The sequence below is a fragment of the Dendropsophus ebraccatus genome, chromosome 2, assembly GCF_027789765.1.
Source record: "Dendropsophus ebraccatus isolate aDenEbr1 chromosome 2, aDenEbr1.pat, whole genome shotgun sequence".
Lineage (NCBI taxonomy): Eukaryota > Metazoa > Chordata > Amphibia > Anura > Hylidae > Dendropsophus > Dendropsophus ebraccatus.
In genome coordinates this window covers 65,256,419-65,271,280 of record NC_091455.1, presented here as the reverse complement: position 1 = coordinate 65,271,280, position 14,862 = coordinate 65,256,419, and the positions used below count along the sequence as shown (strand labels likewise).

The 14,862-nt window shown below is 43.9% G+C and overlaps 1 protein-coding gene across 3 annotated transcripts in view; it reads right to left on the bottom strand.

Moving 5' to 3' along the window:
- The window catches only part of SS18 (SS18 subunit of BAF chromatin remodeling complex), a 43,205-nt gene that overhangs the window by 3,145 nt on the left and 25,198 nt on the right, over positions 1-14,862 (bottom strand). For 2 of the 3 annotated variants that reach the window (XM_069957680.1, XM_069957679.1), the window contains exons 8-10: positions 9,121-9,213; positions 8,319-8,441; positions 1,136-1,269 (exon numbers count right to left, since the gene is read on the bottom strand). In XM_069957680.1, the coding sequence (XP_069813781.1) occupies positions 1,136-1,269; positions 8,319-8,441; positions 9,121-9,213 (350 nt within the window). The remainder of the gene's footprint in view (positions 1-1,135; positions 1,270-8,318; positions 8,442-9,120; positions 9,214-14,862) is intronic. The other variant, XM_069957681.1, reaches the window with a different exon arrangement.

The following is a 14,862-nucleotide window of genomic DNA, read 5'->3' as shown; positions in this document are numbered from 1 at the left end:
ATTAAGCCCTTAGAAGGACTGTTGGGTTCTTCGTGTAGTATTCTTCGTGTCGTATTCCTGCCTAACCGCACACTAATTCCCTAACACTCTCCCTGACAGCTGACAGACAGCAGCTCTCTCCCTATGCTCCTCCAGCCTGTGTCTGAAGCGAGCATAGCCGGCGCAGATTCTTATATGCCCAGGTCATCTGATCTGGCCAGCCAATCGCAGCTATCGACATGTAGGTTTTCCACGTGATGCTACAAGCTCCCAAAGACTGAAAAAAAGTCGCCAAACATTCAGGAAAAGGAAGATGCCATTTTCTCGAGTATCGCGAGATGCTCATACGAGTAACGAGAACCATTGAGTACAATAATACTCAAACGAGTACCAAGCTCAGACGAGCATGCTTGCTCATCACTAGTTAGCACTACAAAAGCACCAATATTAAGTAAAATTGGTTGTTTCTGGGAATACTACAGACAACGGTTTACTAACATTATCTGCAGGAGTAATCTGAAGATTTCCAATTTCCTGTCTTGCATAGCCAAGATACGAGTGTATATTAAATGGGTTATCAAGGCATAGAAAAACATGGCTGCTTTTTCTTAGAAACAGCACCTTCCCTGTCCTAACTTCGGGTGTGGGTTTGGAGCTCAGTTCCATTGAATACAGCTTAACGACAATACCACACACACAACCTAAGGATAGGGGTGGTGCTGTTTGTGCTAGAAAGTAGCTGTTCTTTTTCCAATCCTGAACAATAGGAATTGAGCCATGAACCAATAGCAACTTATTACAAAAGCTGCTGATCTGTAGGGACATGAATGAATACACTTGTGACAATCTGTAACAAGCATTCCAAGAAACTCATTCGGCTTATAAATCGGCCCATGTAAAAGTGTCACCAATCAGCAGAGGAGCCAGAAAAAGCCAGATCGTCAGCTGATCGCATCTTCTGTCCAGCCCTATAAATCATCATTCTATCCACACATCTCCCTGCGTAAACAGGAGATGTGCGGCTGATAGCAATGTATTAATATGGCCGCACGAACAATACAGCGTGTAAAGACAATGCAAGCAAGCGCTGATCGCCTGAAGGTTGTTTAGTCTAAAAAGGATCTCTAGTTATTTTACAACTTAAAAAAGTCTTTACCTGATCATATCCATAAGGTCTCTGCTGCTGAGGCTGCGGAGGTCCTGGCTGTGAAGGTCTGTACGGCACGTACTGTTGCCCTTGTCCCTGAGGGTAGTTAGGGTACTGAGGACCAGGAGCACTTTGAGAAGGACCTGCAGGGGACAAAAATATACAGAATAAAGAAAAAAATAAAAATAAATGAAAAACAACTAAGAAACGTCCCTTCAACAGAACAAAATGGTGTTGATGTATTTTGATGAGAAGGGTAGGAAATGGGTTATGTTTAGAGATGAGCGAACCGGGTTTGGGTTCGAGTCGATCTGAACCCGATCGTTCAGTATTTGATTAGCAGGGGCTGATGAACTTGGATAAAGCTCTAAGGTTGTCTGGAAAACATGGATACAGCCAATGACTATATCCATGTTTTCCACATAGCCTTAGAGCTTTATCCACGTTCAGCAGCCACCGCTAATCAAATGCCGAAAGCTCAGGTTCGGATGGACTCGAGCTAGTTATGTTCCCATAGCACAGGACAATGAGAATGAAGACAATCTTTTTAGCTTCATGTTCAACGCCGTTTTTGCTAAATCTTCAGTTTAATTATTATACTGCGGGCAGGACCACTTCCCCTTAGCGTACGGAGACCCTCATGCTTCTCTGGAAAGAAGTCACTCCGGCACTTATGACTGCAGAGCACCACCTCAATATTCATGAGGAGGGTGGACTGGTGCACTGAGGGGCGGCTGTCTGATGTTAAAGGATACCTGTCCCCCCCCCCCCCCCCGTGCCGGGGTGACAGGCTCCCGACCCCCTGCTAGATCCCCTTTACTCACCTAATCGCGCCGGGTCCCGCTTCCTGATGTGGTCGGGTCACGGGGACATCAGCTCCCGAAGACCGGCGCGCGCGCTCACAGGAGAGTCCGATGCCCATAGAGAATGACGAAGCATCGGACTCCCCATTCATTCTCTATGAGCGTCGGACTTTGCTGTGTGCCCGCGCGCCGGGCAGGGGGGGCGGGGGGCGGGTGACAGGTCCTCTTTAAAACATGTCAGATATTTCCATAGCAACCAACCATAGCCCAGCTTTCATTTCTCAGGTAATGCCGGCAAAATGGTCACTGAGATGTGATTGGTTGCTATGGACAAGTCTTACGTCCTTTGATATTTCACCATGGAAAGCAAGCAGAAGAAAAACTGCATTTTATTATGTGATTGACAACTCCCCCAAAACTGGATATTGCCAAGGAAGAGAAATAGTTGTACAAATCTGTAATGGGGGTGCATTGAGAGCTTAAAGGGAACCTGTCACCCCCCTGTGCCAGGGCAGAGCCCGGCCGACCCCCCGGTGGAGACCCTTATACTTACCCCGTGCACAAAGTCCTGCTCCTGGACCCGCTCCCGTTGCCGAGATATCGCAGTCAGAAGTAGGGATGCACGATGCACCGAAATATCGATACTACTATCGATATTTCGGGCAAAAAAACGGTTCGATACCAGGATTTCCTGGTATCGAAACTTTAAGTTAAGCTGAGAACACGGTGGGCGGCTAGCTGAGCGCCGACCGTGTTCTCTATGTGCCTCCCCCTGCCCCCTGCAGTCTCCTCCTCTGCTCTCCCTCCCTCTGCTCCCATTGGCGCCAATTTCAAATAGCCGGCACTTAGCTATTGCTAGTGCCGGCTATTTAAGTGTATAGATGCCGCTGTCACACTGACAGCGGCATCTGACCCCTCCTGAGCCCGCTCCATATACAGCGGGGGTCGGCTACTGTGTGTAACAGACCCCCGCTGCTGGTGTCTCTCTGATAACAGAGTCCGGCTCCGCCAGACTCTTATCAGAGAGATGATTTATGCCGAGGAGTCGGAGCTGCACGGAGAGCGGCTGGAGAGGGAGAGCGGGAGAGGAGGACGGAGGAGAAGGCTGGAGGGAGAGCTGGAGGTCCGGGAGAGAGGACGGAGGAGAGGGAGAGCGGGAGGTCCGGGAGAGGAGCCGGAGCTGCACAGAGGAGAGCGGCTGGAGAGGGAGAGCGGGAGAGGAGGACGGAGGAGAAGGCTGGAGGGAGAGCGGGAGGTCCGGGAGAGAGGACGGAGGAGAGGGAGAGCGGGATGTCCGGGAGAGGAGCCGGAGCTGCACAGAAGAGAGCGGCTGGAGAGGGAGAGCGGGAGGTCACGGAGAGAGGAGGACGGAGAAGGCTGGAGGTGGGGAGGATGAAGAGGGAGAGCGGGGGTCTGTGAGACGCGGGAGAGGAGGCTGAGGGAAGTGCAGCACATGTGAGGATCCAGCCGGCTGGCAGGTGGGGGAGGTGGCCGGGGCTGAGAGGAGCAGATAAGATCGGCTGTAGTGTGTGGGATCCTGTGTAACCTCCTCTTCTCTTCCTCCGCAATCTTGGTAACTGGTGCAGCAGAGCTGTCTTAGTGGTGGGTGGTGCAGGAGAGCTGTCTTAGTGATAGCTGATGTAGCAGAGCTGTCTTAGTGATAGCTGATGTAGCAGAGCTGTCTTAGTGGTGGGTGGTGCAGGAGAGCTGTCTTAGTGATAGCTGATGTAGCAGAGCTGTCTTAGTGTTATCTGATGCAGCAGAGCTGTCTTAGTGATAGCTGATGCTGCAGAGCTGTCTGTGATAGCTGATGCAGCAGAGCTGTCTTAGTGATAGCTGATGCAGCAGAGCTGTCTTAGTGATAGCTGATGTAGCAGAGCTGTCTTAGTGATAGCTGATGTAGCAGAGCTGTCTTAGTGATAGCTGATGTAGCAGAGCTGTCTTAGTGATAGCTGATGTAGCAGAGCTGTCTTAGTGATAGCTGATGTAGCAGAGCTGTCTTAGTGATAGCTGATGTAGCAGAGCTGTCTTAGTGATAGCTGATGCAGCAGAGCTGTCTTAGTGATAGCTGATGCAGCAGAGCTGTCTTAGTGATAGCTGATGCAGCAGAGCTGTCTTAGTGATAGCTGATGCAGCAGAGCTGTCTTAGTGATATCGGATGTAGCAGAGCTGTCTTAGTGATAGCTGATGCAGCAGAGCTGTCTTAGTGATAGCTGATGCAGCAGAGCTGTCTTAGTGATAGCTGATGCAGCAGAGCTGTCTTAGTGATAGCTGATGCAGCAGAGCTGTCTTAGTGATAGCTGATGCAGCAGAGCTGTCTTAGACAGATATCACTAACTTTATTTTTAACACAATAAAATAAAAATAGTCCAAAAATTGGTATCACTGTAATAGTGCAGGGGTATTATATTTCTACCATTTTTTTTTCTTTTTCTTTTATACTTTACTAAGTATCGAACTGGTATTGAGTATCGAAATAAAAAAGTTAGTATCGGTATCGAACTCAAAATTCTGGTATCGTGACATCACTAGTCAGAAGCCCAGCGCGCTCTCAGAGATGAGTCCGACGCTCAGAGAATGAATGGAGCGGTCATTCTCTATAAGCGTCGGACCCATCTCCGATGAGCGCGCTGGGCTTCCGACGGCGATATCTCCGCAACGGGATCAGGTCCAGGAGCGGGACTTTGTGCACGGGGTAAGTATAAGGGTCTCCACAGGGGCGTCTGGGGGTGGGAATGAACAGGTCCTCTTTAAATTTAATACAATTGTCTAGTTTTTTTTTTACATCGCACTAATGTAGACCTAACTACTCCTGTACTATTCTGCAATTTTATAATAGATGTTATGACACAGGCAATAACTATGTAACTTTTAACACAAAAAAAAAAAAAAACAACTCTAATTTTAATGGGTGACGTGGTACTGTGTGGAGAAAGTCACTTTTTACCCTGAATGGCATCTCTCTGATGTTTCCAGGACCTTTGAGAAAGGCCCTCTAGAACTGTGGTAAGCACAGGGTGGGTAAGGTTTATTGCCTGTGTGCACATAGCTTAGTGTATACCCACACTACATTGTAAGGTTGAAAAATAGAAAGGGAAAAAAAAAAAAAAAAAAAAGACACGTCCATCAAGTTCAGGGAACTGGGAATGGATGGATGATGGCTAAATTCTATTTATTTAACGGCTGACAGGCAGGCTGTCTCTTCTGATGTGAGATATAGGAACGTCCGGTAGTGCCAAAGACTGCATTATAAGTGCATTACAAGGGAGCCTTTTTTGGCAATGCCTGGGCAAAAACAATTACATCCACTTAACTCCCTGGCTCCAGTAGTGCCACCTGCACGCCACTACTCCGGTCCCCAGGCGTGCGTCCGCTTCCTGGTTTTGAGACGTCCCGTTGCAGGCAGGATCAGCCATTCAGCGGCTGAAGCAGTGTCCCGCCTGCCATGTCCCAAAACCAGAGCCCTCTCTGTACCATTCGCTCCCAGCTGCATCGGCTAATTGACCAAAACGCACAGCGCTATTTAAATGCTGCTAAAAAAGCCATCCCATGTGGTCAAGTGGAGAGATCAGCTTCATGGCATGAGATCACAGGAAGCTAATCAGGATGATTACATCAGTTTTACCACAGGGCGACAAACGTAAAGACAAAAGCACCCCAGTTATTTTTTTTTAATGTCACAGGGCAATTTTTTTCAGTTTTGCAAGATTTTTTTTTTTTTTTTTACAAAAAATTGTGTGTGTCATTCCAAACTATAATTGGTGTCGTTAAAAAAAAACAAAAAAAAAAAACACTCATATTGGTCTGTAGGTTGTAAAATATTAAAGCCCTCCACTGTTTTTGCTGTGACCAGCTCCTGAGTTGACGGCTCCACAGATTCACTGATCTCATGGTAATGGCGGCTTGTCACATCCGGAAAGCGAACCCCTTCTTTTTTTTTTCTCAAGGTGTAGAAACTTTAATTTTACATCAAGCTTTGATTTTACATTAAGTACTACTACTCCTATCATTGAAGGAGTGATGTTTATTTGATGCCGTCAACGCCACTAAAAGTCCCAGATCTTCCTGCACGGTTGTACCTCCAGCTGGCGTAACCTTCCATTGATTCTCCACCGGGATCTCCCGGCCCGCGGACTGGATGCAAGAGGCTCGTTATTTGATTATGCGATCGGCGGTGTCGGGCTCATAGCACGACCACCCCAAAGCCACCATTTCTATTTGAATGCCCAGTTTGCAGTAACACACTATGTGGGCCCCCAGTGTTATTTAATCTCTCCAGTTTCATTTGGGCCAATGTAAAAGTTAAACCTAGGATGATTCGGATGATAGATATATATATATATATATATATATATATATATATATATATATATATATATATATATATATAGAGGGATATCTGGCTATTCCCGTGTTTTGAGACTGGTAACTGAGGCTCCACGGACCCCTTTTTTGCATATTTAAATTTTGTATGGGACAATCAATGGAGACTCGTAAATGAGTACTCCATTGGAATTTTTCACTGTTCTCCCTGAGTTCAGTGATTGTTGTGTTTTGTTGGTCTATTTATCATTGCCCCAGTAGCCAGACTCCTGCTCCACACTGACGAGGGGCAAATACCCCGAAACTGCAGTCTGTGGATGGATGCCTAGCCTTGGTAACCCTTGTCTTATGTCATTATACTCGCCACAGAGTTAGACTTTGACTCACAGGGGCCACCCTGGTGTTTCCCTATTTAGGTCCTAAAGCTCGCAACAGAGTGAGGATCTGAGGGACTACGTATCAGGGTGGTTTGGTGCGCTCCCCACTAGGAGGCACCCCTTGGCAATGGGCTTCCTTGATATCTGGCTATTCCCGTGTTTTGAGACTCATAACTGAGGCTCCACGGACCCCTTTTTTGCATATTTAAATTTTGTATGGGACAATCAATGGAGACTCGTAAATGAGTACTCCATTGGAATTTTTCACTGTTCTCCCTAAGTTCAGTGATTGTTGTGTTTTGTTGGTATATGTATATATATATATATATATATATATATATATTTTAATATATATTAGTCAAATTTATCAAATAGGGACAAGCAATCAAGTTTATCAAAACCTCTATTACTACCATTAACTTTCACACTGGCCTAAGTAATGGTGGCTTTCTAGGTCAGGCTTGAAGGATTGTTTTCTCAAAATATCGGCCAAGCAATCCCCGGCGGAGCACTAGGAATCATTTTAAAGAGATAAAGATGATATGTTGATTAACATGGGCATCAGTTGTTGGACTTCTAATTATAACTGGTGGGCTGTTAATGCCAAGGCAGTTCAGCCCGTGGGAAAACAATTGAAATCTCCTGATGAAGCTACGAGTTAGCACTGCAGTTTCAGGTCAAAAAAAAAAAAAAAAAAAAAAAAAAAAAAAAAAGATATATTAGATATGGAGATTTCATTGTCTATAGTTTTGCCATTTGCCATGTACATATACTGGCACATTGATGCTTAATCCTGTACCCGGGTTACTTGGGGAGTGTACTATACTCCATAACAGTGTGGATGCACATCCTCCACCTTGTCTTTTTTCCTCCTCTAATATGCAATGCAGTTCCGTAATCATGGCTAACAGTGACTTTAGCCATGACCTAGTGGAGGAAAACAGCAGGAACGTGCTACATAATGACAGCTCAACTAGAGCTCCATTTTCTCCTAACATGTTGCCATTTTTCCAACAGGTTTTTATACAGAAGCATGTGATTACTTTTTTTTACTTGAAAAAAATATTCAAGGATGCCCTATTAAAAATCTCTTTTCCATTGCTGACTTTGTCTGGGTTCAATCTTGCATTGCTCTGTCAGGCTCTATCCAAAATACAGGACACCACAAAGGAAACCCAACAGACTATTAAAGTCAATAGGGTGCACTGGGTACTGTTGAGGTCTATTATGCAGTGAATAATGTGATGATGACAGGGCAATGTGTGAATCAACCAGAACCTAGAACAGTGTGATACAGCACATCACGCTGCAGCCAATCACTGGCAACCGTTTAGGTCCCATATCAGATTATTAACAGTGATGTCCAGTATACCTGACTAGGATTCTCAGCCTATAAGAAAACTTAAGTGTTACGGGCATCGGTGTCAGGAAGACTCTGATGCGACAAGCCAACAAATGTAAAAGTGGATATTTTTGGTTCGGTGATGTGTTTACAAAGAGTGGAATTAATGATTTGAAAAATAAAAAGATGGAAAACTCCTTTATTTACACTTCGGAAGTGTCACAAGCTAGTCACATGACCAGTAACCCTGATTATCTAGTAAACCAGAAAACGTCACATGACCACTGCTGACGAACTACTACCACTACTGATTTTACAAACTTAATTGACTGGCAGCAAGTACTTACCGTAACCTTGTTGTTGGCCAGGATATCCCTGCTGGCTTGAATACTGCTGTTGCTGAGACGGGTAGCCTTGTTGCTGTGGTGGCCCTTGATAAGATTCCTGTTGCTGAGCATACTGTGTATTCCCTAAAGACGAATTTAAAGGCACACAAAATAAGTTAATAAATTGCTAAAATTAAAAAGCCTCACACCATCACAACCAACACCAAACAAGAAAAAAAAAAAAATCAAACAAAAATAAAAATTACTAAAAACACCAAAAGGAAAAACAAAAACAAAAAAAAAACATAGGGAAGTCAGCCCACATACATATTAAAGCTAGTTTTGCAAGTCTGGACTGCGGCATTTTTGTTTCTGCATCCTTGGCATACGAGCAATACATTGAAGAAATATCACAGTATTGTGACCGTGATTGGAAGAGCAAAGAAAAAATAATTAAGAGACAGCTGAAGGAGCACAGACTAGCTAGACGAGATCAGAAAGCTGGATCCTATAGACATATTGTGTGTATGTGTAGATATAGCTTAAATAGCAATGTTTGCTGGGTTAGGTTCATTTAGCTGAGAGAATTAACATGTTTTATTTATGTACGGTCAGTAAGGGGGTTGTGAAGAATTATCGTGTGGGGGGTGAGTGAGTGCCTTGCTTTATTGTACATGAATAAAAAACAAAAATAAAAGAAGCCAGCACTATTTCTATTAAAGCTTAATAATATGGACATAATGAAAATATACTCTCATTCCGGGAATTACAAATGGAAATAAGATTGATATGTGAGTGTGTGTGTGTGAAGGTATATAGATACCTCCTTCGTAGTAATGTTGTGAGGAATCCTCGTAAGGCCTATCGTAGCCTTGTTCAGGATACGACGGTTGCTGATAACCGTAATCATTATGACCTACATCAATTCGACAAGAAACAGGAAGAAACGTTAATGGCCTTATGCTGGAGATGCATATAAGTAGCTCTACTTATTTCAGCTTCTATGTCACATTTTAAAGAAAGTATACAGCAGTATGAAGCACAATAATAGTTGGAAATCCCTCCCTGCTTATCCAGCAAACACTACACATCTAACAGTTAAGAACCTTCAGGAACTGGATTTGTAATACATTTCGATGCATTTCTTTCAATAGCCGTAAGAAAAAAATACAAACATTACAATGCAGTAAACATTTGTTCATTTCAAAAAGTGTTTGGCAAACATACTTTAGTAACACCTTAGCGGAACTACTAACAATACAAGATTATCAAAAGAGCTATACTTTAAGGGGTAGTCGCAACTCTTGTCCCGAGTACGAGCATATCCTGTGGATATGCTCAGTAGTCAGTATAAAGTAAATGGGAGCCTCCCGAGTCACCACCGATGATGTCAGGGGAGGCAGGAGTCAGACATGATGGAATTTCATTGCCCGGCCCCTTTGTTCTCAGAGATAAGCTTCAGCCTGTGGCTTACCCATCCACATAGGGAACGCATTCACTAGACTGTGTTGAATATTCATGTATATGGTGAGAATAACAATCGACCAATCAATCGTTGAGGCAACAGTTATTGAAGGTGTATAGGTACCTTTAGGCCTATGCCCATTCCTGACAGACAAGCAAGGCAGACATATAATGTTTAAAGTAAATATTTGTATATATTTGGGTTTGTATATATTTTACATTATATAACACACAGTTAAGATTCATCATTTTGACTTCTTATTTTCAATGTCAGCAGCACATAAGCTCAGGAAGGAAGTCACATGTCATGGGTTGGCTCGGTGGGAATATAAGGTGTGCGATAGGCTGTCTGCACACATATCCCTCACTGATATATTGCCCTTTTATATCCATGATTTCAGAGTTGCAAAATGGGATTATTATTATACTGTGCAGTTTGTAAATGGACTGCGTACTGCTGTGGTGAAAGTCTAATGTATGTGGACAAATGGCACCATTGCAAATAAGTGAACTGGAAAACCACAGTTCACTGATGTAAGGGCAAACAAGAGTGGACGGAAACGCTACAGAGTATCTCATCGCCAAAAAGAACCAGGGGGCTACCAGACGTGTCTGAAACTGTTTGGAGAACCCTACCAGGTGGGGGGTCTAAGTAGACGGATGGTGACTGCACCTGTGCTAATGAAGTGGCATTGGCAGAAAAGGCTTCAAATTTTCCATGCCAAATTGGAATTGGACCTCTGCTGAATGGCAAAGGGTTGTCCTCTACAGTGAATCATGTTTTCTGTTTTAGCGAACAGACCGACTTTGTTGAGTCAGGCAGGAAACATCAAACACCTTGCAACCAAAGCTGGAAGAACACAAGTAAGGGTCCTATTCCACAGTAACAATAATCGGCCGGATCGGCCCCATTTGGCCTGATTCGGCCGATTATCGCTCGGTGAAATAGAGAGAACGATCAGCCGATGATCGTGTCATCGGCTGATCGTTCATTTAGGGCCAGACCTAAAATCATCGTTCCCCCACCGCGCATCGCTACGGTTGAATAGCGGTGTGCGGCAGGCGACCGACAATTTGACAAGCAGCATCAGCATCATACATTACCTGTCCAGGCTTCTTCTCCGCGCTGTCTTCATCCCCGGGTCCCGCACGCTCTATCTTCAGAAAGGTTGGTCAGCTGAGCGGAGCGCTCAGCAAATCACAGGCCGGGACCGCCGCGGCCTGTGATTGGCTGAGTGTGGCCTGTCAGCTGACTGGCCATTTTGAAGATAGAGCACGCGGGACCCGGGGATGAAGACAGCGCGGAGAAGACCTGACAGGTAATGTATGATGCTGCAAGGACATCGGTAACGATGTCCCTGCAGCCCTCGCTCAACGATCGGGCCGTGGAATAGGCCCAGTAAACGTGCGGCGATCTAGCAGATCGCCGCTCGTTTACATCGTTGATCGGGCCCTCCTCGGCCCGTGGAATAGGACCCTAAGTGGTGGCAGCATTATAGTCTGGGAAATGGTTTGTGTTATTCTCTGGGCCCACTTATTCAAGTGAAAGGGGTTCTCAACCAATTTAGGTATGAATCCATCCTTTCAGATCACATACACCCAATCATGCTGATGGTACTCCCTGGGTGGATGGGATCTTCCCGCAAGACAAGGCAACATGTCACATGGCAGGAAAAGTCAGTTTGGTTGAAAGAGCATGACCACCTTAATCTCCAGACAGGAGCATCTGTGGAACTAACTTGAGGCCAGATGAAGCGGGAAAACTTTTTTTTTTTTTTCACAGGCATCACTTCAGTAAAGCTGGGTGCACAATGCGTTTTTGCAGTCTGTTTAATGTATACATTTTATATTAAAAAAAAAAAAAAAAAAAGCAGATGCAATTGTGAGCAATCTGTTTGGATCACTCTTTCCATTGACTTCCCATATTTTTTTCTTTTATAGTGGAACACATACGCGCCACCCCCCCCTTTTTTTTGTGTACACAAAAACGTAGTTGAAAAAGTTTTTGTGTATGTTAAAAGTAACCGTTTAAAAACTGATACGTTAAATGGACTGCAAAAAAAACAGCCTAACAGCCACGTTCTTTCCAATTACACAGATTGCTAAAATGTATCCTATTGCATGGGCATAGGGGCTACAGCAGTGCCGGCTTAGATTTACCTTTTGACCTTTAGTGAATACAGTACCATAAAGCAGATACAAGCTTTACACAACAAAGTGTAGCTATCATTCTTTGCTGGCAGCAGGATATGCTGTTAAAATCAGGCATGTTTGTTAGGGCACACACCACGGACAGAATTCATCCACCAGCACCGTTGACTGCTTTGTGAGTGTGTACAGTCAACTGCGCTGCCAGATGAATTCAGTCCTTGGTGGCCGCCCCCGAAGACATGCTGGTGGCAGGATTTCAACAGCATATCCTGCTGCCAGCAAAAAAGGATAGCTATGTTTAAAAGTACATCATCTCTGATTAGAGACATCCACTTTCTATCTAACCCAGATGTCTATGAAGACTTTTTCTCACCTTGACATGAGTCAGTCTGATCTTTGCTTACCTATTTTTCCACCCACTTACACAATTTGCTGCCCCTTTTACTGTACCTGCTATGTCACAATGATGCTAAATACTGTACTTCAGAAACAGTGATGCCGTAACTACATAGTTATTTCATCTGAAAATATTCCATGCAGAAAGTGAAAATAGTGCCCCAATACCCGTATAGTGCTCCTTACAGTGATAGTAACCCACACAGTGCTCCCCTCTGTGCTCCAACAAAGTAGCAGTGCTTGTACATTAAAAACCATATGTAAAAATCTTCACAGATTTGAAAAAGTTTTGGCGGTGGTTCTTCTACATGGTTTTAATAAACTTGTGCCCACCACCTTTATGAAAGTGGCGCTCACCTGTAGTGACCCCACTGGTGGGGCCCTGTGTATCACACGGCTTTACGGCCTGGTTGCAGTTGTGACTGCTGCAACCATCTGCATTACACCACTATGTGTGGCACTGTTTTGGGAACAAGGAAAAGCAATGCTTTTCTAATTCTGGATCAGACATGGGAAGTTACTGCTTCTAGAAAAAAGAAAGCCCTTTATTCTGATCAGGATAACCCCTATAACTGTACAGGAAAAAGTTTGCATGTGAGTTGGTTATGGAGTAACAGATGTAATAAGATGAGAGCAAGAAAAATGGTATAAACATCCAATACTTTACCAATGTAATATGTAATAACACTGTGGATCAAAGTGTTATCTGGGGTTAGGCATTTTTTAATATATCACTGCTGGTATATGGAAAACAGAGTGTATGCTTACCTGTCCGCACTCGCCTTGTATCCTGTTGGTGTGCTCCGTAGACTCCAGCAACTGCACTCATGAGAAACTCATCTCAGGAGTGACAGCCCGCTCAGCCAATCTAAGAATGGGAGGCGCTGCAGTAAGCAGGGGATAGCAGCGACACCACAGGATGACACCGGAGGAGTGCAGAGAGGTAAGCACACATTTTGTTTTCTATATACCAGCAGTGGTAAACTACAAATTGCCTAATGCCAGACAACGCCTTTAATAGGATATGTGCACATATCCCACTGACAAGTCAGCGAGACACAAAGCACAATAAATTACAGAGCGGAACGGGCTACGGACTTCTAATGGGAGAACAGTCACCATAATCCAGAAAGACTAACATCCGACTAAAGAAATGGACAGAGGGGCAAAGAATATTTAAAAAGACCAGAAAAAAAACAAAATATTATGGCCTATTATAAAGATACAATGTCAATGTTTGATTGGTGGATCTTCCCAACCACAAAGACAGATTTACAACACCTGACTTGTTTACAATCCTACAGATGACATGATACCATGCTGACATGCAATGGCTGCAGACAATAACAGCATGCAGAGATTACAAGCCATGCTGTAGGGCACGTCATCTCTGTAGTGATGTAACAGAGCTATAAGGGACCACTGGAACAACAGTGTGTGACTATGAGCCTATTTTTTTATTTTAAGCCATCTGCAGTTACAAGATTTTTTTTCTATATCTATATATTTACCCCCCACACACATTGCACTGGTACGGACTAGCGGGTAGCTGCCAAACCACACTGTCTGTTACCATGCAGGAACAGCTTGGGTTTGGATTATACCTGTTCCATCCACTGGCTGGTAGTTGTGGCATAGGCTGCAATGGCTGGGAAAACAGTTCACACAGATTTGATTCCCCCTTAGATATGGAAGTAATACAGAACACAGCACCTAGTGGGATTTATAGAAGGAGGCTGCTCTCTCTGTAAGCCCATCAGCACTTCCTCCATGTGAAAGTGATGTGCACTGAACTGCTATGGCAGCTAGAGACCTAGCAAAGATCCATGAGACTGCCATGCTTGTACCCCAATATGTTGCCTGTCTGTATAACACAGTCAAGCATAATATACTGGAATCCAGAAGCATTGCATTAAATTACTGATGCAAACAATTTTTATTTCATTAATTTATGTAAAAAAAAAAAAGTCTCTAGGACATGTCAAATTTTTTTTCTAAAGTGTCAAGGACAGCTGACGTGTCTACATTACTTCTATACATTGTCTTAGATTAATAAGGGACAGGACCATTAATTAGGTGAACTATACTCATACAGTATCATCTATTTACTTTCTAAAAGGTTCTTCTACCTCCTAATGCCTTATGTTTAATCTTGTACACACATACTTCTTAATTAAGCCTTTCGATGAGTTTCATATTTCATTTTATATCACTGGGTTCCATTTTCTATGTTTTATTTTTTTTTTTTTAACTTTCTCACTACATCCAGTTCCTGAGATATAGGGGTTTTCTAGTTGGTTAACTATCTGTACTATTCACTGAATAGTAAAATAGGAACTTTTTTACAAAATATGGTGCGAACACGAATGCTAGGCTCATCCCCCCCAGCCCTATAGTCACACTCCCCTGAGCCTATAGCATTCAACCGACAAATCTCAGGAAATTCATTAAAAGTGCAGACAGACAGTCAATCAAATAGCAAATCTCCTATAACTCGGGAAGGTAAGCGCTAGCAAAAAAAAGTAAAAACATTGTTGCAAAAAAAAAAAAAAAC